The sequence below is a fragment of the Anas platyrhynchos genome, chromosome W (assembly GCF_047663525.1).
Source record: "Anas platyrhynchos isolate ZD024472 breed Pekin duck chromosome W, IASCAAS_PekinDuck_T2T, whole genome shotgun sequence".
NCBI classification, from domain to species: Eukaryota; Metazoa; Chordata; class Aves; order Anseriformes; family Anatidae; genus Anas; species Anas platyrhynchos.
The window spans coordinates 10,962,550-10,987,490 of NC_092620.1; the positions used below are offsets into that span (position 1 = coordinate 10,962,550).

The 24,941-nt window shown below is 39.4% G+C and overlaps 1 protein-coding gene across 31 annotated transcripts; it reads right to left on the minus strand.

Moving 5' to 3' along the window:
- Window positions 1-804: 804 nt before the first annotated feature.
- LOC101791000 (heterogeneous nuclear ribonucleoprotein K) lies at window positions 805-19,192 on the minus strand. 31 transcript variants are annotated; one of them, XM_038169557.2, is made up of 16 exons: window positions 18,212-18,226; window positions 16,086-16,164; window positions 15,900-15,979; window positions 15,106-15,215; window positions 13,764-13,820; window positions 12,319-12,362; window positions 11,347-11,419; window positions 10,686-10,799; window positions 8,658-8,786; window positions 7,968-8,275; window positions 7,555-7,609; window positions 4,612-4,662; window positions 2,873-2,894; window positions 2,713-2,795; window positions 2,082-2,251; window positions 805-1,335 (listed from the first exon to the last, which is right to left on the minus strand). In XM_038169557.2, exons 3-16 carry the CDS (start codon window positions 15,946-15,948, stop codon window positions 1,302-1,304), a joined length of 1,299 nt encoding a protein of 432 aa, XP_038025485.1. In that variant the 5' UTR covers window positions 15,949-15,979; window positions 16,086-16,164; window positions 18,212-18,226; the 3' UTR covers window positions 805-1,301. The 31 variants fall into 31 exon arrangements, with proteins under 31 accessions (XP_038025485.1, XP_038025484.1, XP_038025493.1 ...); XM_038169556.2 differs by lacking the exon at window positions 18,212-18,226 and adding an exon at window positions 17,252-17,334; XM_038169565.2 differs by lacking the exon at window positions 18,212-18,226 and adding an exon at window positions 17,252-17,323 and having other exon boundaries at window positions 15,106-15,203.
- Between the last annotated feature and the right edge of the window lie 5,749 nt (window positions 19,193-24,941).

Here is a 24,941-nt window from a genome sequence, read left to right on the forward strand (position 1 = left end):
TAGAGCTCTGCTAAGGTCACCTTTTACCTCCTTGCTCTTTCCCATTAAATGTTAAGTGTAGCTCCTTGTTATCACAGCAGTTACCCCACATAGTTCAAAAAGCAGTAAGTTCTAGAACCACATACCCCCTTCCGTATTTACCAAGTTCTTTTGCATTTTTTAAATTGTTTTTATTTAGGAAGTGAAACCAAAACTTGTAAGCTATAAATAAAAATGTCAAGATATTACATTAAATACCCAGGTGTTTTTTTTTTTAATTCCTCACAAGTACTTCCTATGGAATTCAACATACAACAGAGAAACCAAACAAGTTCTGTAAACAATGAAAAAGTTAGATACTGCCAATTCGTAAGAGTTTCTACACCTCACACAGATGAAAGTTCTGAAAACAACTATGATTCATTCACTAATGGTACACCAACCACCATGTCTAACACTTATTTGCATTAAGAAAACTGTCTAGAACCAGATGTATTTAACCCACTTAACTCAGTGGCATCACAAACTTATATTGTCACCAACATATTTTAAAATATGTACTGTACACAGGGCTAAACACTCAAAAGGCAGATTTTACACAATGCCTGCATGAATATTTTTGCACTTTTTCCCAAATAATAAAGATGAACCACTGTTTTCAGTTTCTTTAATCTGAATAAAACAAAAACATGCAACTCTATATATAAAAGAAGCAGAAGAAAAAGCTTAAGAGCAACTACTATTTACGCATTCTCTGGGGGGGTGAGTGGAAGAGTACATCCATTTTAGGTGTTACATTATGTACATAAAAATGTCCACCAAGAATAGGTTCACTAAGTTTATTTAAAAAACATTTCTTACAAAAGAGCATTACATTCTGCACGCTGCTCTCAAAAGGATGCCAGGGACATGTTGACTACCAGTCTTCTTCCTCCCCTTCAAAAACAACCACAACAACAAAAAAGCCTACATAAAGCAGGGCATTCACAACAGTTCTTTTCTGTAAGATTACATTTTACCACCAGCAATGAACAAAAAAAATCCAGTCTGCTGCTGTTTCAAAATTTCAAAGTTAATCTCATGTGCCCTTTCCCTCCCCCCAAATATTTGCAAGGAACTAAAACATGTTTGGTGAACAGCAGATTTCATTACACCTCAAATGCAGAACACCTATGAAGCAGAGGAATGTTGGCTTTTTAAACAGAAGCAGGTATTAAAAAAAAAATTAAAAAAGGTGCAGGACTCCTTCAGTTCTTCAATAGTCTTAGAAAAACTTTCCAGAATACTGCTTCACACTATAAAAAAGAAAAAATAATCTTGCATTAGAATCCTTCAACATCTGCATACTGCTTCACACTATAAAAGAAAAAAGAAAAAAGCACGAATTAGAATGATGGACCATACATCTTGCATTGATATTCACAATGATATTCTTAAAGATTAAACTACAAACTTGTAATGCATTTTGAAGTAAACAATTTAATAAGATTAATGACTAATAATTATAGGTCTATGATTAAACATTTAAATACTAATAATCTAAAGCCAAACATTCAAGTTGAACATTAACAAATGCTATGATAACCAATATGTTAATAAAGCAAAATTAAGCAAATTAAACCTGAAGCTGTTAATATTTACCAGAGAAGACAAAATAATGCTAGTAAGGTGTAAAATGCTGCATAACAGCACCAATTAATTTTAACTTGTCCTGTAGAGGCATAGTCTGTGCCATATGGTAGACTGTGATTTGTTGTCAATTTAGTTATCTAAAAACAACAAAATCACTAGTCTTCCACACAGAACTAGACCAACGTCCACTGAAGCCTTCTGTTTTCTACAGGTTGTATACAATTTATTACAAGTAGGCTTTTTTTTTTTGCAGCAATTTCCACCAGAGAAATTAAAGGAGTGCTTGGTTAAGGAATTTTTAATCTTTTTAGTTAGAAGAACAGAAAAGAAAGGCAGAACTACCACTAGAAAAGTCCGATAGTTATTTAAATCCTGCCCTTCCAAAAACTATAGCACAGAAGAGCTTTAGAGTAGTAGGAAGTAAGTTGTCATAAAATTGACAATAAGGACAGCATTAAGCTTCAACTTGCCTGTTTTGCAACAAATACTGTGCATTTTGTATCTGGTCCTGTGTTCCTGTAATAGTTATTATTCGATCTTCTGAGCCTTCTAGTGGTTCATCAATTTTGATTGAAGCTCCTGACTCATGACGTATTTGTTTGATTCTCTGGCCTCCCTTTCCAATAATAGATCCTGCCAACTAGGAGACAAAAAGCATTCATTTATCGGTCTAAATTTCTCTGCAAAAACACAGTACTATTATTTGAAAAGCTTCCATCAATTTAGTTTTAAGAGTTGCAATGGAAGCTTACTTTTTTTTTTTTTTTTTTTTTACAGCCTGAGAACATCCTCTGCAAGATTTATTATATAAACACAGGTGAGAAAATTGGAAGAACCAGATACCTGTTTGCAAAAACAAGTTATGTAGACTCTCTATTACTGGCTATCCAGAAGACAAAATAGTTCAGTGCATCTCTGAAGTGAAGATAAAATAAAACATCCTTAAGAATTGACTTTTGGCAATTTAGGAAGTTACTTTATATTAAGTAGTACTCATCAAGGATCCCAAATACTTGACTGACTTACAGTCTGAGAAAAGGCTGTGACTTAAAAAAAAAAAAAAAAAAAAAGACAAGTGGAAAGCAAGTCAACTTCACTCACATCTTTGGGAATTGTTACTTGTGTTGTGATGATGGGTCCACCAAGATCTCCATATGAACCACGGCCCCCTGCATAAGAGTAGTCTAATTTAAACAAATGCATCAAGCCTTTTACTGACTAAATAATAAAGTTCATGTTAAAGTTCTCTATAAAAACTTACCATATCCAGAGCCACCCTCAAACTGTTAAAAAAAAAAAAAAGAAAGCAAACCCTTAAATAGCAAATAACCATACTTCATTAACATGCTTTCATCTTAAGTTTTATACTGTTAACTTCGAGCCTATTTTATGCAAAAATCCTAACCTACATCTTAAATCTAAATATCACTGAAGACAAACTGAGGAAGAGGGCAGACCAGTAACAAAAGGGGGGTGTGGTGAAGAGAGAAGACTATCTCATGAGAACATCTTAAGCTTATCCTGTCAGCTAAGGATCTCAGGATAAAGTCTCCATTTGTGACAAGTTTACCTGATAACTGTCAACCCTCCTATTCCATCTACATCTTGAAGAAAAAAAAAAAAAAACAAGTCAACTCTAGAATAGCTTTATAATTGGTCCCTCCATTAAAACTATGCTACAATCTTTTGTTTATTAGAAGGGACAGCCATGACACTAACTACTTCTGTTCTGCTAAAACTACTATATACACCAAATCCAAATCATTGCAATGCAGCACTCCTAACTGCTTTTATTTTTGAGGATTTGTAGACTGGTACTTGATATCAAATGCTTATTTGACCAAATGCTTTCTAAATGCATAAACCTATTTTAATCTTTCTGTAAAAGCAGAGTACAGATATGCATGCTTCTCTAGAATTAAACTTATATCACTGAACTACAGAAATGTAGGAAACTTGTGTGAATTATTTGTTTAGAAAGAGTTCTTGCATTACAACTTAACTTTGTTTGGGTGGGTTTTTTTCCCTTACTTACTACCTTTTTTGGAGCTACATCAAAAGTGTAAGTATTCAGAAAAAAAACTGTTCATCTGAAGAACTGTTTCTAAGCAACTCACGTTGTCTAATCATGTTGCTTAGCAATACAAGTCATAATAAAGCATAATAGAGCTTGTAGGGGAATGCAAAATAGAAAAAAATGAAGAACAGAATGAAGGACATGTTTCTGAGGCTGATCAGAGCTGCATAATTATCTCCCCACCACCCCCATTTCTGCTGATATTTTACACAGGGAACCCCTTTCTTTGGGTTAAGATGTTTTATTGAATAGTCCTTTCTGCCTCTCTTTTCCTCTCCAGACTACAGAACAGAATTGCTCATCTGTCAAATTCATTTGCTATCTGCAGTGTTTATGTAAGCTAGGAACTAACGCTTAATATTTGACAGCACCACCATCTTCTAGACAGCATAAACACTTACTGACCCCTCTCCTTTCTAAAACCCCTGAGAGCAAGAAGTTGTTTGATAAACACAAATCTCTCAATACATTTTAAAATATTACATTTGATAATGCCTAATAGTTTATCCACAACTATAAACAAAGAACTATTCCTTGTTTGAAACAAAAAAAAAAAAAACAAAAACAAAGTTAACACAAAACATATCCCTAAATACATGCATCTACAGGGTGTTGAAAAGCAGGAGTTACAGCGAAAGCTAGAACTTAAAACACTAAAATAGGGTACAAAGCAGCAACACAATAGAAAAACTCTTTTAGCTGTGCTGCTGCACACTTCTATCATGGAACACTGACTGTACAGAACAAATTGTTAAGAACAAACTGCCAATAACCTGTTAGAAAGACAGCTTTAGAGATTTTCAATATGGGCAAGCTGCCACTGACTACATTCATACAAGAAACTGTAGTTACCACTTAACCACTTTAATTGGTTTTCTCAAAAAATCAACTATTAAGCCAGTCAAAAGCACAAATGCACTCACCAGCTCTGGTGGCTGCATGTCCTCACAGGCATCCACATGACACTGCATCATCTTCCAGACAGAAGGAAAAGAATAAATTATTCCAAATTAAGTCCATGTCACAGAGGCTTACAAGTAACTTCACAAGCAAATACATACATACTGATAGAGAAACATTTTTATTAACCACTTTACTACAAAGATTCAAAAATACATGATACAGACCAGTTACAAGACTCACTCAGTTTTTCTTTCGCTAAAAGGGAACTGTAACTGGTCACACTTGTTTCTTCCCTGTTTTTGTGGTGTAAACAGATTTTGCTCTTACAAAATGTCAGACACCTAAGGGGAGAGTAAAACTACTTTGAACATTTTTTGTTTGCTTTAAAAACACTTGAGTGTTATAGCTGTACTATATACTAAAAGATGTTACTCTCAAATACCAAAACCTTCTATTCATCTCATGCATTAAAAAAGCATTTAAGACTAAAACAATTAACTGTCATTGATATAACTATGTCAATAGCAGGTCAAGTAGGAAGGACATGGCTTCTAATATTTTAATTCATTTCCAGATATCTCATATAGCCACTAACTAAACTAACAATCTACTGCTATCTAACCTAAAGAAATGTAATCGCCAATTAGTGATATATAGCATTTATGTGAGAATTTTACAACAAAAGCTGAAAAAACAGAAATCAGCAAAATTATGAAAGTGTATAGAATTCAGTTTAAACGAACAGCAGATTAAAATATAAACATTTGTGCAAGTATTAGGTACAGTATGTCATATACATAATTACACATAATATGTGTAACTGTATATATACACAACATACATGTATTGTTATGTTACACATAATTTTCTTCTCTATAGACTCATTTGTGCTAGCTATTACTTTTAACCAAGAGAAATGAAATAGAAACCAGATGAAACACTGGCTGGATAAGACAGAACATAGCATTAACAAGAATTTACTTTTGCATATGTATTGTCATTTAGATGACAATTTTAATGAATGGCAAATTCTTAACTTTCCCATACTTTTAAAGGATTGGCCCAGAAAAAGAGTGAAATGCCATTAGTTTCTTCTGGTATTTATATGGATAAATGAGGACTGTCAACCTCTTCACCAATTTTTCCATATGTTCCTTAATGTCAAACCTCTTAAACATGACATACCTCCATGTTTTTTTTGTAAGCATATGTACCTTTATTGAAACGCTTACACAAACATATGGATGTAATACATATCTGAAATGTTTTGAAAAATAAAAATCAAGGAGTAGGAATCATTTGAGTGAGCAAAACCAGATTAGATATCTGAACGTATAGATCACTTTTAAAGAAACATTCTGATTTACTTCTCAATTAACTTCAATTTAAAAATACTTCAGGAATTAGGAAATAATTTAGGAAAAGTTAGGAAGTGACTGGGGGAGGGATTAAATGACTTATATATAGCTTACCCACCTTATTTGAGGGTGGTCAAACACTAGAAGTGGTTGATGCCCCATTCTTTTCAGTGTTCAAGAAACATTTGGACAATGCATTCAATAACATGCTTTTAACTTTTCACTAGCCCTGAAGAGGTCAGTCAGTTGGACTAGATGATCTGACGGTCCCTTCCAACTGAACTACTCTAAGTGCTGAGAAATACTTCTGATAGGCTTCTGGTGCCCCAATTTTGACATTCTTGTAATACATACTTCCCATAATACAAACTGGAAGTAACTGCCTCTTCCTCCCAGAAGGAGGCAATGCTTAAAAAGCACCTTTAGACAGGAGTGGAGAGGAGACATGAAATAGGCTCTCTTCCATTCATTTTTATTTTTTTCTTCATCTAAATAAGAAACTTTTCTTAAGAAGGTGCCAAACATATCCAACTTGATTTAAAATTCAACTTAGCAGTACTCCTGGCTCCCAAGCATTTGAAATTACACTAGTTTTTTTCCCCCAATATAGAAATTGGCAAGTAGACAAAATGATTTGAAAAAGCAATTATCTGCCAGACCAACTAGAACCCTTTAAGTATTATTTATATTTCCCAACAGACATATTAAAATTTGTTAAAAAAAAGTCTGGTTTATACAAATATTAAGAACATTTTTCTGACATTTCCTGTTTTGAATTACAGCCTACAATTCTTATTTCTGACATCCCAATAAAAAAAAAAATCTAAAAGGTTAGTGTAATAAAACCTGCAGGGACTGTGCTCTACTGACTTCCTATACCACTGTTAACAATAGGTAGGAAAATGCATACAGCAGATCACGAGATACCCCTTACACCCCAAAACTTATTCTGGAGGAACCATTTGTATAGACAAAACATTTAGTTAATAACAAAATTTCAGAAGTATGCATGCCCTGTAAGAATTAAAGTTGTGTTTTTTGCAGAGGAAAATTGCACTAACCTTGCATATTCAAAAGTGATTGTACAGGCATTAACAGCGGGGAGTACGTTAAGCAGATAAGGGGACAGTAGGAGATCCCACTGTCCATTGTGTCCCCCAAAAAAAGATAGCTAAGAAAATTGAGAGAAGCAGTTGCAGATTCAGCAAAACAAGAAGCTATGAAATCATAGACCCCTCCAGTTCTAAATAAAACTAAAGATTGGTCAAATAGAGCTGTATATAATACAGGGCATAGTAACAAGTGTCAGGTAGGTTGCGTAACTATAGTACTCAGCCAATGAGGAAATGGGAGGAATCAAACATTGGGTAATTGGGGATATAGGGTTACAATATACTTCTGCTGCGCGCTCGTGCTTGCAGGACACCCACCATTGCAATCACAAATAAAAATATTACTTCACCGAGATCCTCACCTGAGCCTGTGTTATTGACTACAGATTGTTTCTCACAGCTCCACACTTACATTTATGGATTCAAGAACAGTTTCTTCAGATAGTGTTAACTATTTACACTTCACAGAACAATATTAACTTTAAATTCCTACCATTCCATCATAACGGTCTCCAGGTCTACCCCTTCTGTCATAAGGCATAAGATCTCTAAAATGAGAAAAGCAGAAGCACATAACTCATGTTAAAAACTAGTTTATATATTTTCAAATTTTCATTTTCATGATTTGCACGCAACTCAGTTTCACTGCTTTAGCCAAGTTCCAAATGACAAACTAAAGTTATAGAAATACCAACTACAGTCCTGATAGACTGCTCTATTACAAAAATAATTAAATCCAAATACTTAATAAATTAATAAATAAAAAATTCTGGTGCAATATACTAAATCCTGCATAATCATTGCCAACATGAAAGTCTGAAACAATTCCTGGAAATATTAACATAATTCAGCAAAATGTACTCAACAACCTGAGTTTTTTTTTAAGAATGTATTTATACAACTCACCCGCCACGAGGAGGTGGTGGAGGAGGAAGAGGAAGATTACGAGCTCTGCTGCCACCTCTGCCACCACGACCTGGTGGAGGTGGTGGAGGTCCTCTGCGAGGGCTCATATCATCATAATCTCTTCTTGATGGAGGCATAGGTCGTCCACCACGACCAGGAGGCATTCGATCAAAGCCTCCTCTTCCACGCACTGGAAAGCCTACTGGACGCCCTCTTCTATCATCAAACATCATTGTGAAGCCACCATAGTCATATGTTTCATCATAGAAATTGGGATCATAAGGCTGGGCCCGTCCTTTAATTGGAGACTAAGACAAACACACACACCAGTTAGCACTGACTGTTACATTTATACATTCTGAATGTATTGTTGATTGCACAGTGCTGAAGAGAAAGGCAGAGAAATTGCTGTTAATGATAGGTAGCACATCCATTTGTCTCCCTTCCTCCCCAATTGAAATTTTCTTTTAATAATATGCAAATCATGACAAATAGTCCATTGTTATCAAAATTGCTTCTTTTTCCCTAAGATACACCCCAGTCTAAAAAACAGGAATAATTTCCAACTGTGCAAATAGTCCAACACTTTTACTAATGAAGAAAAGTTACTGAATTCAAAATAAATGGGAAGATACAATTCTCCATCCTAACGTTCATGAATACCAGCGTAAGAATAAAAGAAGACATCACCTCAGAAATAAGATCCAAGATAATCTTGATACATTCCACAACTCTATCAGGTTTTCCACCAATAAGCACCACTCTATCAGTGGAATGAGGACAACACTCTTGGAAGAGCTTAATGGTGGTCTGAGTATTCTGTTGAAGACAAGAAAAAAAAAATCTTCAAATGGAAGCGTTTTGAACAATTTTATGAAAATATTGAAAAAAAGGGTAATACACTAAAACAGTTTTAAAGAAAGACTCAAACCAGAATATTAAACTCCCAGTAATGAAGTGCATGCTTGCTTCCAAGTTCTTACAACAAATTTAATCTTAGAATATTAATCTTTGGGTTGACAGCTGGAGAGGTTCAGCCTGGAAGAGGCAGCTTCAGGGAGACCTCTCATTGCAGCCTTTCAATACTTAAAGGGATCTTATAAAAAAAGATGGAGGACTCTTTACTCAGGTAGATAATAAGAGACAAGGGAGGAATGGTCTTAAACTAAAAGAGACAGAAGAAAATTCTTCACTGTAATGGTAGTGAGGCACTGAAACAGGTTGCCCAGAGAAGTAGTGGATGCCCCATTCCTGGAGGTGTTTAAGACTAGGCTGGATGGGGCCCTCAGCCAGCCTGATCTAGTGAGTGGCATCCCTCTCTGTGGTAGGGGGGTTGGAGTTACATGGTCTTTAAGGCCCCTTCCAACCCAAGCCCTTCTACGATATATTTTTTTAAGACCTGCAACGACATCATTTTGTATGAAATTCTAGTGAAGAAGAAAGCAGTTTAAATCTTCCAATTATAGCTCATCCACAGTCATTTAATTGACTATTAGCAAAAGGACTATATATCCTCCCTAAGGATAAAGCCCCTCACTACAAGAAGGACATCGAGGTGCTCAAAAGAGTCCAGAGAAGGGCGACGAAGCTGGTGAGGGGTCTGGAGAACAAGTCCTATGAGGAGCAGCTGAGGGAGCTGAGCTTGTTCAGCCTGGAGAAGAGGAGGCTCAGGGGTGACCTTATCGCTCTCTACAGGTACCTTAAAGGAGGCTGTAGTGAGGTGGGGGTTGGTCTATTCTCCCATGTGCCTGGTGACAGGACGAGGGGGAATGGGCTAAAGTTGCGCCAGGGGAGTTTTAGGTTGGATATTAGGAAGAACTTTACTGAGAGGGTTGTGAGGCATTGGAACAGGCTGCCCAGGGAAGTGGTGGAGTCACCATCCCTGGAGGTCTTTAAAAGACGTTTAGATGTAGAGCTTAGCAATATGGTTTAGTGGAGGACTTGTTAGTGTTAGGTCAGAGGTTGGACTCAATCTTGAGGTCTCTTCCAACCTAGACAATTCTGTGATTCTGTGATCTATTGTAAGCTTACAGGTTATAATAACCATCATAAAAAAAACATGCTTTGGACACCAGACAGTGTTGTTGCCATGATTATGTCTAGTTATCTTGCTGTCCTTCAATCCACACAAACAGATAGCAGCTTACTCTTGAACTGACCTGGAATTGCCTTTGACACAATGCCAGGAAAGGACAAAAGGCAATTCTCTAGGTTCATAGGGACCACTAGCTTTTTAGAACAAAACCCCATTCCTTCACAAGGTATGGTCCTTCACAAAGGAAACAGTAGTCTTCAAGGAAGTAGAACTTAAAATAAACCACATCTCGTACTGTCCTTTTATAGTAATACTCAAACATTTTTTTTTGTGGAGATGCATCTACAATAAGCCATTTTGCATGTCTAACACCACCAATAAATATAATCTATCCAACAGTTCATTACAGAAAGGAGTGATGAATGCTATTTTTATTTTATAAAGGTTACTCTTCTGCTAACATGCCTAAAAGCTTGAGAAGAAGTCCTATGCTCTATCACCAACAGCTACTTCATTTCTGATGATTTGCAAGAAATTTCCAGAAGTTACCCAGATTGATCTTGGATCACAGAGATCACACATTGAATATGTTTGAATTAATTACTGCACAAAAGATACTTTCTGTTTATGAGCATAAAACACTGTTTTTATTCTAAAAACAAAATCTGAATAGATAACAGTACCTCTCTGAGTTCTTTGATTTTAGCACCCTTGACACCAATGATTCCTCCTGCCAGACTTTGGTGAATTAGAAGTCTTAATTCACAGTCAAAGTCGCTACCTTTGTAGTGTTGATACTGTAACAGACACATACAAGGAAAGAATAAAATATTAGTCATAGGGGAAAATATTTTTTTTTCCCCTACAAATACCATAACTTAATTTGTTGCTCAACTGTGAGGATGTATTTGCCATGATAGAATCACACCTATGTTGAGGCAAAGCAGAATGAGAGAAATGGATGAGGAAAACTTATTTGACATCACTTTGATATCTTAACATTTTTATAGAAGTGTAATAAACAAACAGCACAACACACTTACAAAGCCAAAGCAGGATGGAAATTACAATACAACTACTTGAAACTAGGGGCTAAACAAATCAGGAGACTGAAATCAGGAGACCGGTGTTTTGAAGGGGAGGAGGCTGTTCTAAATATCAATTTTGTAAGAGACTGTCCTCTTAAAAAAAAAAAAAAGCCAACATAGCTTGAGAGCTACAGGTCTCCTCTCAAAAAAAGGCTTTTTAAAATTTAATTTAATAAAAACTAGCACAATTATCTAGAATCATATTGTTTTAAAATCTAAACTTATACATATGAAGAAACAAATCTAAGAGACATACCTCTTCTAAAGTAGGGATAATCTTCTTCAAGATTTCTCCAATTGTTTCTGTATCTGCACTTATACTCAAGATGCTGTCAGAAGCCAGTGTTAGAAAATACAGAGAGGGTGTAAAAACAAGTAGTAGATATAAGTTTCATATTCATAATTACACAAAACTCTAATAAGACTGACTACACAGAAGAACATACAATTATATTTCCCATTTAAAGTAAACCTGTTCACTAAATTTACAACACAAGCATCTTGGTTTATGCCCAATATATATGCATAATAAATTTAAGAGTAGGTAGGTCTCAGAGTAAGTGAGAATGAGCAAGTGAAAACTTTTGGCAGAGCTCAGATTAAGCAGGCAAGAAATCCCCACAGAACATAAAAGTAGAAGTGAATGCTCACGTTCCCCACCACCACTAATTTAGGTTACCCTCACTATTACGTTGTTAAAACTGGCACACCTTCTTGTAGAAAAAGGTGTGGATGTGCAAGTGGTCAATGTTATATCTGGAGTGAGGTTGAGAGACCAGTTAGAAGTTAGTTTACTAAGGGGCTCTGCAAGAATAGAAATACAAATAAAAGACAAAACCAAAACAAACAAAAATGTAACAAACAAGAATTGAAGAAAAGTGAACCAGAGTTAGCATTTCATTGTAAGTAATTATAAACAGACAACGTTGGGGGGAGCAAGGTGGGCCACAAAGAGCAAGAGACTCTTGAAGCATTTTGATTTATAATGCAGTGATTATGCAACACCTGAAACTATGCTCCTTCCATCAAAATAAAATTAGCATATTGCTTGGGTGGGCAACTCATGTAAAAGTTCAGTGACAAGAAGACTTGATGGGGAAAATAAGACAAAACTTAAAAACAATACACCATCTCTAAGGGGATACTATTTAATTATATAAAAGGCAAGTAAAAAAATACATTTCTCTCTTTCTAATCAGGCAGTGAGGCATAAACTGTTGGGACATACCGCTCAGGGCCACTGCTGTCTGGGACTGAAACACTTGCATTGTACTGCATTGGTCATTGGCGTTCGTGGACGTTGGCATTGGGCACGGGTATTCAATCAGAAGTTGTCAAGTATAGTACCCGTTTGGCAACGAGCACATTTTTGGGCATAGCCAACCAGGGTTTTCACATGGGCGTTCAGGGGCGGATGGGCCAATGTCATGGTGGGCAACGCAGGGGCAAGACGATCCAGTACATGGGCAACGGAGATATATGGCCAAAAAAACAAGGAGAGGGAAAAGGGGGAAAAGCAATACATTTTAATTTAATACAAACTATACTTATTCTCAATTAATGAAACAAATTTAAGTTGTTCTGAAGACTAACACAATAACGGATTGCTACACTGACTGCAGCTTAACAGCATGGATCTTAATGAGCTATCTTACCTGACTACTTTTTACATATAAGGTTTCAGTAGCAGGCTGGCTCATGAGGGTAGACAAAACTTGAGCTCTGTATTGCTAAAACCATGGGCAAATGGGGAAAGTTAACTTAGATTGGTCTGAAATGCTATCTTGACTTATTTGATGTAATTATTTAAAGCAAAGAAATAAGAACACCAGCTGCTAAAGTTAGTGAGCGTGTGTATAATGCCTGACCACTTCAATTTAATCCTCAATTCTCATTGCTATAAGTCATGAACTTAGTTGAAACTGATTCTGCAATGATATACTACCAAATATTGTGTTGAACACAGTCTTGCTTGAAAAAAAATTGCTGGAATTGTAGCTTATGCTAAGTACACAGGAGCATAAACAGAATTCAAGAAACATTGCCAAGTCTTATAAATACACTAACACTAAACATATTTAATCACAAATCACCCCACTATAAAATGTGAATAGGTAAATAAGTCACGACCATTTAAAAATGCTTCAAACAGCATGAAGTGTTTCATTATTATCTTATTCCCATATTTAAATCATGCAAGTTTAATATTCATGTTTTTGCGCTTCACATCCAAGCTGTTAAAATAAGAACAGATGGACCATTAGTTTTCCCACTCCCCAAGGAAGTTAAAGCATTCCTCTATCATTGGGTTAAGCCAGACACCTGCAATGGTTCTCCATAGTTTTACAATTTACTCGCACATATGGAAAAGGTAAAGTTAAGAATTTTAACATCTTTAACTGGAAATTAAGATTAATTCACTTGAAATGCATAACTTAGAGGAAACCTGACTGAAAGCAAAGTTTAATGTAAACCTCTCTTCCCACATGACTCAAGCTGGGTTTTAATGACAATACAAACCAAAAAGCTTGTTATCTCCTCTAACATTCAAACAGTTTATAATTAGCCTATCAATGACTAGAGCTCAATTTCTAAAAATGCAAATAATCAAGTTTTCAGTGTAGTGCTCTGAAAGAATTGGTGCTAAATTAATTCAAACTCATACATACTCACGTCTGTACGAAGTGCCTTAATATTTTTGCCACCTTTTCCAATCACTGCTCCAGCATTCTGAAAAGTAGTTTTCAGAAATTATGTTATGCCAGCACTGCATAGAGTATGTTTTTGAACCAAAGATTAACAACAATGCATCTATTTCTGCATTATCCCGTGGGATAGGGCTTGCTTTGCTTTTGATAAATTCAAATTAAATTGAAACATACTGACAGTTTGTGTATATGCACGAGAACAGCTCTGATGACTGAACTTCGGAAAGAAAAATATTCAAATTTTGCAAGTAATATTATTTTAACACAAGCAGAATTGCTTAAATCCTTAAGCTTGTAATTGAAATAATCTCATAGTTAAAGAGTACGACTGAAAAAGATACCTTATTGTGTTTTATGCATCTTATGCAAGTTAGTGGTTTTCCTATTTTATTCAAAGTTTCTTTTTTTTTTTTTTAAAGAAGCGTTTACAAATTTCACTTTCACACTCCAAATGCATAGTTATTTACTTAACTCGGACAGCTCACACAAGTATGGTGTGAAGAACATAAAACCAATAGAAACAATTGTTAACCTCCAGTTGCTAAAAATCAACATCAACAGGAATAAACTGGCATATATTCAAGGGTAGTTGCAAAGCCTGCCTTTTTTTATTAAAAAAACAGTTCATACACAATGCTAACAGCACAGAAATATTTTGCAAGTTGCATGGAGCACTATCATAAATGCCATGCAGAGTTAAGGTGACATTCCCCCACACCAACACAAGACACTGAGTTACTTCAGACCATGCAAACATCTGTGATGACTGGAAAAACTAGAGAAGATTCATAAATAACTTCAGTGTCACAATTTATACTAGCCAATGAGGCAACTGCAATCCCTGAAGCATTACTCCCATCTTTTTTCCTATTGATATATACAGATTTACTAAGTCTGTTTGAGTAAGTTACTGAAATCCTGATGAAGTCCTCACTCTGCCTCATTTGGTTGATTTACAATCATTAGCTGAACATTCTCTAAACTGCTTGCTTTCTAAAGTCTAATGAACAGTCATTCCCCTCAAAACAATGGTATTCCCTTTAGCATAAGAAAAAATGGCTTATTTCTATTGCTCTATTTTTCAATACTTTTTTATTCAAAAGAAGTCCCATAGATTAAAAAAGACTTATCCTTGAAAAAAATGTATTGAAGATAATTCCATTGCAATAACCTTCTGCTATCATTTGTGCACACTTACAAATATTCCTAATAAGTTACATTAAATGAATCACACATTCTTACTAAACATACACCACTGTCTTAAGCAATGCTATAATATATAGCAATACTGAAAAAAAAAAACATACTTTGCTTTGAAGCAGGATGCGCAATTCAACCATCTCATCTGTATTCCGAGATCTTTTGAAGGCCTGTTCTTCTTCCATATCTTCTGCAGGACGTTTTCCTATAGACAGGTCCAGAAACACCACAAATATATATTTAACTTTCTAACTCACAATACCATGGTACGTACATCAAGCTTATACACTATATTCTTAATGAAGCATTCTTTTCCTATTAGCCCAACTCTAACTTCAAACATCTACACACTCAAAGAAACAGGTTTTTACTTCATCAGCCTACATATGAATTAATTACTGAAGACCCATTCTAGATCTATGAGCTACAGTTGAAATGAGAATTTCAGTCTTATTGACAAATTTACAGCACTTTGTTTAAAGCAGTACTGCATCAACTACCAAGTATTTATTTTAAAATTGGCAAGTGTGAAAATCTTAACAGAAGAAAGTTAGAAACAGTTTGTCCAATACTGAAATATTGGTATAACAATAGAAAAGCAGTATTTTAAATATTTTAGCTAAATATTCAGTAATCACGCCAACTCTAAGTGTTTTCAACTCTTTAGCTATAACTTTTAGTTACTTATACCATGCCTAAAGAAACCCCAAAGAAAAATTATACTTTCATAATACAAGAACTATGTATAGCTATATTGAATACTTAAAAGATTAAATGCAAAAATACTACTGATACAAACACATTTGATATAGTTAAAACATTCCAAACTAAGTGGAAACACAGATTTAAAAAGTTTTTCTTACTCCAAAATAAATAAGTGAACAGACCATTAAAAAATTACCATTTGTCTCTGTGTTGGTAAAGGTCTCTTCCTGCTGTTCAGTCTCCATTACCTTTTACTCTTAGATGATCAAATAAAACCTGTTGTAGAATAAAAAACTAATACATCTATTCTGTAAAAAAAATCAAAACATATATTGTATTAAAATGAAAAACAAAACACAAGATATCTGCTTTTAGAACTTACTGGTTTTATATATGTTCGTAGAGCAAAATGCAAGCGTTCTGGACAGGATCAAAACCCAACAACCTACTGCTTCAAAAGCCTATGAAAACAGCATAGACCAACCATAGCTCAGTTCACTTACAGCTCTGATTCCCACTACAGCCAAAAGCAGGGGTTTGGCCTGAATTTTTTGCTGCAAAGCTTTTCTCTATGAGCGAGGAAAACATAACAAGGTCAAACACATCACTAAGAGAAGAAACAATACTGAAGTCTGTAAACTCAGACTGAACAATTCTGGACTCGCTCAGTTTCCAGGCATTTGCTAGTTTTAAGAAATAACATTTACTGATAATGATTTTCAGATCATTATTAAGTATTCAGTATCAATAAGTATTCAATCATCAATAAGTATTCAGTTGCTATTGCCAGTATATTACTTTTTTTTTTTAAAAAATACTGCAGTTATGTACAAGACTCTGCAAGCATGCACCAAGAATCTCAAAGTAGCTAAACTCTTGATTTTGTGAAACAGGTACTTCATTTGTGATTTATTTTTGTTAAGTCCACATGAGAATACGTGTGAGACACATCAGAAGCCCACACAGAACAATTTGACAACATATTCTCTTTAAAAAGGCATTCATGCAGCCAAACAAAAAAATGCTATTTTTCCCCCCTTCTGGACTTTAGTTATCAATTTCCATGGCCTGAACAAATAGTTGACACTCAACTCCCACATCCACAAAGAAGAACCAATACATTTCACTTAAGAACATCCTTGTAACAGTTATCCTGTTTGTGCAGATTAACAGCAGACGCGCTCTTCTACAACCAACCAGGGCTGAGACCACCTTCCCAGCACATGCTAGTATTTCCAGACACTTAATGTTAACTATCTGGAGAAATTGACTAATATAAATTTATTTTTATTTTATTTTGTAAGATATCGAGAGGATAAAATGGTTACTAAAGGAGAAAGGCATCACCATCGCCAACAGACACGAGAAAAGAGCTGGAAGATGCCAGTGCGTCTCTATCCCACACCCTCCGGGAGGGACGATCTTGCCAGACCCTCCCCCCTCCCTTCTGTAGTCCGGGAAGGAACCGCGCTCTACAGACTGCTCTACAGTCTGCTCGGGCCAGTGGTCGCCTTCGCACAGCCCGCCCGCCAAGGAGCACTCACGAACCCAGCTTGCTCCCAGGCGGGGGGAAGAGGCAGCGTCACATAACCCCCGCAGCCCGAACCCCACTTCCCCAGTGGCGGGGATAAGCAGAAATGGCGGCCGCTGTAATGGCGCCTACCCAGTATTAGGCGGAGCCAGAACCCGATAAACCCTCACCACGTGGTCACAAGACTTCTACTACTCTACCCAGGGAGATACACAAAGGAGGCACCCAGAGGCTCGAACCCAAGCGGGGCCGACATTGCGTAGCAGCTCGGCCACGAGAGAAGCTCCACACCACTGCCGTGATCACACCCGAAAGAAGCCGTCCCCGCTGCAGAGCGCCCCCCAACCGATCTTGCAGTCGCTTCCGTACAGGCCGCAGCCGAGAACGCCCTCCCCCCCTTCCCATCTGTCCACCATAATCCCCAACAGTTTGCCCCAGGCAGAGCTACCTAAGGTAGGCGTAGGAAGACCAAAGCCGCTCCGCTAGCCTTAGCGCGCACCCGCTAGTGCTGCCGGCCTCCACCGTACAGGCACTCCGGGAGCCGCACCTGCTAGGCCGCTGTGCCTACGCCAAGGCCACTGAAGCGCGGCAGCTGCCTGCAGCGAGAGATCACCCTTCTCGCCCTTCCCTCAGGATAGGTGGATCCCTGTGGGTTCACAGGTAGTCCAAGCCACTCCTTATTTCCTAAAGAACCATTACTCCCGACTCCCTCCTTCACGCTGCAGTCCCCAGGCCTACCCAAATCCACTACCCTGCCAAACAGCACTGTCTTGTCGCTCTCCTTACAGGAACGGACAAAAATTCCGAGGCCCGGCGGCGACTCAGGCCTCCCACATCGTTGCGTCACATAGCAACGTTGAGGTGAGCGATCAGAGCCCCACTCCGTTCAGCCGCCCCTCCCCCTAGCGCGCGAACACCCCCTCCCCACCTTCATCAGCTACATGCACGAGTCACGCATATCTGTGCCCACCACGTACTTGAAAGGTGAGCAGCCTTCACCACTAACATACACGCATCCAAAAGCACTGCGCAGACAACTAACCCAGTCGCCTTTCTCCCCCTCCGCCCCCATCGATGAGGACTCTCCGCGGTCCCATTAGGTAAGACAACTGTCCGTCACGGTGGAGGGTGGCCTCCACTTGGCCCCACCCTCCGTGTGGACCACAGTGACACAGACCTGGGTATCATGAGGAGATGGGCGCACTTCACCCCGTACCGCTGCAGCATGCCTAGGTTATTATTACCTGCCTGACAGGAACCACAATAAACGCAGCAACAATGGCGGAGATCAACAGAAAGCGCTAAAGAAGAGTGAGACCGATCTCAGTTGTGGGGGGAAAAATGGCGTCTGTGAAAACTCCACCTTGTAGTCGTCCCCTAGCGCTAGGAGGGTGGGGCTGGCTTCTTGCGACTATTTAAAGGCGCGCGTGGCTCCATGCCTCCTATTGGCTGTCGAGGCGCGCGGGCTTTTTGGAGTTGTGCACAAAGGGCAGCTATATTCTCTTCTATCCTCTTTCGCCCACCTGTAACTTGAGAGGTGGGGTTGCCTTGCTAGTACTGCCTGCTCGTTAGCCTCTACCCCTGCCCTGGATAATTCAATTGAGTGGCTCAGTTGAGGATAGGGTGAAGGGGGATGGGCTTAGCCTCTCTCGGGATCAGGGAGTTATCCTTCTTGTCTGTTGCGGTTTAACGTGGCAAACAGCTAAGTATCACATAGTTGTTCATTCACCCCGCCCCCTCACGGTGGGATGGGGAAGAGAATCGGAGGAAAAAAGTAGAACTCGTGGGTTGAAATAAAGATAGTTTAATAGGACAGAAAAGGAAGGTAAAATAATAACTATATATACATACAAAGCAAGTGATGCACAATGCAATTGCTCACCACCGACTGACAGATGCCTATCCCAGTCCCAAGCAGCGGCCGCTTCCCCGGTCAGCCCTCCCAGTTTTTATTGTTCCGTGTGATGTCATTATGTTGTGGACTATCCCTTTGGCCAGTTCGGGTCAGCTGTCCTGGGTCTGTCCCCTCCCAACTTCTTGTGCACCCCCAGCCTCCTCGCTAGCAGGACAGTATGAGAAGCTAAAAAGTCCTTGGCTTAGTGCGAGTACTGCTCTGCAACAACTAAAACATCAGTGTGCTATCAGCCTTATTTTTCTCCTAAATCCAAAACATGGCACATACTAGCCCCTATGAAGAAAAGTAATTCTGTCCCAGCCAAAACCAGGACACTGTCCCTGATGTATTGAGGATGGGAAAGATGAAGATAGTACACTTAATTTTCACAGTGTGAGAAAAATCTCAATAATTTTCCTCAGACAGGATCTTCTCTGAAGCTGTTTTATTTGTGATTGCAATGGTGGGCATCCTGCCAATTAGGAGCGCGTTATAGTAAACATATCACAACCTTTTATTCACTATTACCCGACACCTGATCACCTCCCCTGTTTCCTCATTGACTGAGTACTACAGGTTCACAAGCTACTCGATGCTCCTCTATACCGTATATGTACTTTTTTTTGGATCAACCTTTTAATTTCACCTTTTTCCTTTTTTTTTCCTCCTTTCGTATGTTTAGAGAACTTGTGATCTTTGTTTTTTTTACTGTTCTCACACTTCTCATCCTGTTTTTCTCAGTCTTCCACCTTATTTTGGAACAGTGAGGCCTGCTACTGTCCACTTATCTACTTAGCATTTCTCTTTGTTATGACTACACAACTGCCTTTGAATACAGAAGGTTAGTTTTCTACTGCAAAAACACACTCTACTTCAAAAACATGTTTGACTGCAAAAACACAACTTTGTCACAATTTCCCCTTCTTCTTTTCTTATTTCTATTGTTGCTTTTGCACCTCTTCACATACCGCACTCGAGTTTTTCCAACATTAAGGTACAATATTCTTCTTCGGATGTCACGGGGAATGACAGATATACAATGCCATTATTATTATGATATCAACAAATAGTTGTTTGAGTCAATTCTATGCAGGTAACCACGAAGTTAGTCTCTCCCAAATGTTTCTAAATCCTCAGGAAGTGTCATCTTGAGCAACTCTATGTAGGGCCATGTTGTTTTTTTCTTAAATATTTTTGAGATCAGTCAAATTCGTCCCATTTGATCTACATATATACAGCAACTAGCATTAATTACAGTGCACGCTCCTCCTTGTGAGGTTATTAATAAATATAATACCATTCTGTGATATATGGAGTGGTAATTCATGTCAAGAAGATGGTTGATATTAATAAAGAAGGGGGAGATGTGGGAGTGTGGCCATGGGGGTCGACAAGCCCCATGGTTGGTGATAACATCAGACTCTTAATGATGAGGCCATCAGGAATGTAAAAGAGTTTAGAGGGAATAAAGAAGGGTGATTCAGGAGACACCTTACCTTCTTGGGTTGCTTATTCTCCAGCCCTTAAGGCATGGAAGTTGCTGGGTGTTTGCTGTTGCCAGGCAAAGCTGTTTGACCAATGAAAACTTGTTTTTGAAAAGGACTGCTGTGGGGCAAGGGTATAAGAGGGGAGCCTGTCCTCAACATGGAAATGCAACACGAGATAATGAAGTTATGTCATCAATAAAGAAGTGGGAAAAAGGAATGAATAGGGACAGGCTAGCAGAACGGAGACCAGGACAGGTACAGGGACATTAATCGCCTCATGAAGATAGGTTCAGCCAAACTCAGCAAAACGCTCAAAGAAGCTCGTACAGAAAGTTGCTGGAAATAGGCGCACCGGAGCTGGTAGGAAGCTCAAGCTGAGAGAAGCAGAACCGCGCACACAACTAAGTCACGCCACCACTGAGTGCTGCAGTGCCAGACATGCTAGAACTCCAGTACGAACTGGAATCAAAGGCAGCCAAGTGATATGCCACAATTGATATCGCTAATGCATTTTTCTCCATCCCTCTAGCAGCAGAGTGCAGGCCACAGTTTGCTTTCACTTGGAGGGGAGTTCAATATACATGGAATTGAATGCCCCAGGGGGTGGAAACACAGCCCTACCATTTGCCATGGACTGATCCAGTCTGCGCTAGAGCAGGGGGAAACTCCTGAACACCTGCAGTACATCAATGACATCTTTGTGTGGGGTGACACAGCAGAGGAAGTTTTGAGAAAGGGAAGAAAATAGACCAAATCCTTCTGAAGGCCGGTTTTGCCATAAAACAAAATAAAGTCAAAGGACCTGCACGAGAGATCCAGTTTTTAGGAATAAAATGACAAGATGGACGTCATCAAATCCCAATGGATGTGATCAACAAAATAACAGCTATGTCTCCACCAACTAGCAAAAAAGAAACACAAACTTTCCTAGGTGTTGTGGGGTTTTGGAGAATGTACATTCCAAATTACAGTCTGATTGTAAACCCGCTCTACCAAGTAACCCGTAAGAAGAATGAGTTTGAATGGGGCCCTGAGCAAAGACAAGCCTTTGAACAAATCAAGCAGGAAATAGTTCATGCAGTAGCCCTTGGGCCACTCTGAACAGGACCAGAAGTAAAGAATGTGCTCTATACCGAAGCCAGGGAGAATGGCCCCACCTGGAGCCTCTGGCAGAAAGAGTCTGGGGAAACTTGAGGTTGACCCCTGGGGTTTTGGAGTTGGGGATACAGAGGATCTGAGGCCCGCTACACTCCACCTGAAAAGGAGATATTGGCAGCATATGAAGGAGTTCGATCTGCTTCAGAGGTGGTCTGTACTGAAGCGCAGCTCCTCCTGGCACCCCAACTGCCAGTACTAGGCTGGATGTTCAAAGGAAGGGTCCCCTCTACACATCATGCAACTGATGGTACATGGAGCAAGTGGGTTGCACTGATTACTCAGCAGGCTCAAATAGGAAACCCCAGTCGCCCAGGAATCTTGGAAGTGATTGTGGACTGGCCAGAAGGCAAATACTTGGGGATATCATCAGAGGAGGAGGTGGTCCATGCTGAAGAAGGCCCACCGTACAACAAGCTACCAGAGAATGAGAAGAAATATGCCCTGTTCACTGATGGGTCCTGTTGTATTGTGGGAAAGCATCGGAGATGGAAGGCTGCTGTATGGAGTCCTACACGATGAGTTGCAGAAGCTGCTGAGGGAGAAGGTGAATCGAGTCAGTTTGCAGAAGTGAAGGCCATTCAGCTGGCTTTAGACATTGCTGAACGAGAAAAGTGGCCAGTTCTCTGTCTCTACACTGATTCATGGATGGTAGCAAATGCCCTGTGGGGGTGGTTACAGCAATGGAAGCAAAACAACTGGCAGCGCAGAGGCAAACCCATCTGGGCTGCTGCATTGTGGCAAGGAAATTGATGCCCGGGTGGAGAACCTGGTTGTAAAGGTACGCTGCGTAGATGCTCATGTGCCCAAGAATCGGGCTACTGAAGAACATCAAAACAACCAGCAGGTGGATCAGGCTGCTAAGACTGAAGTGGCTCAGGTGGACCTGGACTGGCAACATAAGGGTGAATTATTTATAGCTCGATGGGCCCATGACACCTCAAGTCATCAAGGCAGAGATGCAACATACAGATGGGCTCGTGATCGAGGGGTGGACCTGACCATGGATGCCATAGCACAGGTTATTCATGACTGTGAAACATGTGCTGCAATCAAGCAAGCCAAACGGTCAAAGCCTCTTTGGTATGGAGGACGATGGCTGAAATATAAATATGGAGAGGCCTGGCAGATTACATCACACTCCCTCAAACTCACAACAGCAAGTGCCATGTACTTACAATGGTGGAAGTAACCACCAGATGGCTGGAAACATATCCTGTGCCCCATGCCACTGCCCGGAACACTATCCTGGGCCTTGAAAAGCAAGTCTTATGGCGACATGGCACCCCAGAAAGAATAGTCAGACAATGGGACTCATTTCTGAAACAACCTTAAAGACGCTTGGGCCAAAGAGCATGGTATTGAGTGGGTGTATCACATCCCCTATCATGCACCAGCCTCCGGGAAAGTCAAGCAATACAATGGATTGTTAAAGACAAATTGTTGAAAGCAATGGGTGCTGGGACATTCAAAAATTGGGATACGCATTTGGCAAAGGCCACCTGGTTAGTCAATACTAGGGGATCTGCCAACCGAGCTGGACCTGCTCAATCAAACCTGTTATGTACTGTAGAAGGGGATAAAGTTCCTGTAGTGTATGTAAGGAACATGCTGGGTAAGACAGTCTGGGCTACTCCTGCCTCAGGAAAAGGCAAGCCCATCCGTAGGATTGTTTTTGCTCAGGGACCTGGATGCACTTGGTGGGTAATGCAAAAGAACAGAGAGGTCCACTGTGTACCTCAAGGGGATTTAATACTGGGTGAGAATAGCCCATGAGTTGAATTGTATCATGTTAATTGTTATACATGTATAATACTCTATGTCATCACTACCATGATCACTATAAAACCTAGATGAAAATGGTGATTAATTAGAATGTATGGGAAAGAGTGTAACCTGAGCATGACGTAAATGGTATGGAATAAGGGGTGGATAGATGTCCTGCCTGGTTTCAGTTAGGACAGAGTTAATTTTCTTCCTAGTAGCTGGTAGGGTGTTATGTTTTGGCTTCGGATGAGAAGAGTGCGGATAACATGCTGATGTTTTAATTGTTGCAGAGCAGTGCTTACACCAAGCCAGGGACGTCTCAGCTTCTTGCTCCGTCCTGCCAACGGGCAGGCTGGGGGTGCAGTAAGAGCTGGGAGGGGACAGACCGAGGACAGGTGACCCAAACTGGCCAAAGGGGTATTCCATACCATCTGACGTCATGCTAAACAATATATAGGGGTGGCTAGCTGGGGTGGGGTGGACTGCTCGGGGTTAGGCTGGGCATTGGTCAGCAGGTGGTAAGCAATTGCATTGTGCATCACTTGTTTTGTACACATTATTAGCAGTAGTACTATTATCATCATTATTGTTATTATGTTATTAGCATTTTTCTTCCTTAATAAACTGTCTTTATCTCAACTGACAGGCTTCACTTTCCCATTTCTCTCCCCCATCGCAGAGAGGGAGGGGGGAGGGTGAGTGAATGGCTGTGTTGTGTTTAGCTGCTGACCCCGTTAAACCACAATTGGAGCCCCGTTCCAATCATAAATCCACAAGACTTTGGGAAAACACCTGAAGCACTCAGGCTTTCGTCTTCTAGACAAAAAATGTAAATTTTGTGAAAAAGGTGGCATTTCAACAGGACCGAATTTCAAGCCGAATGCCAATTTTTCTCATGCACTTTGTTAGTAAGCACACACAAAGCAAGGAATTACTCCTGCGTATCAGTCAATATGGGGGTCTTAAATAAATTCGCTCTCCCCCTTCTTACCAAAATTTCCAGGGCTCAAGCCCAAACTATCAAAGAAGTGACTCTCCGTTCTACCGCTCTGATAATCAGTCAGTCCCCCTCCCCAATACATGGGAAACTGACCAAACACCACTGTGAATATACCAAAACTTCTAAACTGTTATCTAGATAATGCTCCCACCTTCCTCCTTGTCACACTCAAAACATTTAGGAACAAAATAGGATTACAAGGTGCACCGTTGGGACCGTATATTGGGCACCACCACTCAACACTTGGATAAAACAGCACTTCTTTTCGGTCTGTCATGTGCTGTCATGCGCTCTCCTCCCATATGGGGACTATGCTTCATGCCAGACGTCTCTGCGCGATTTACCAGCTACCCCGGCCACGCGTACAACTTACAGGCCCTTCCTGTACTGTAAAACATACCGTT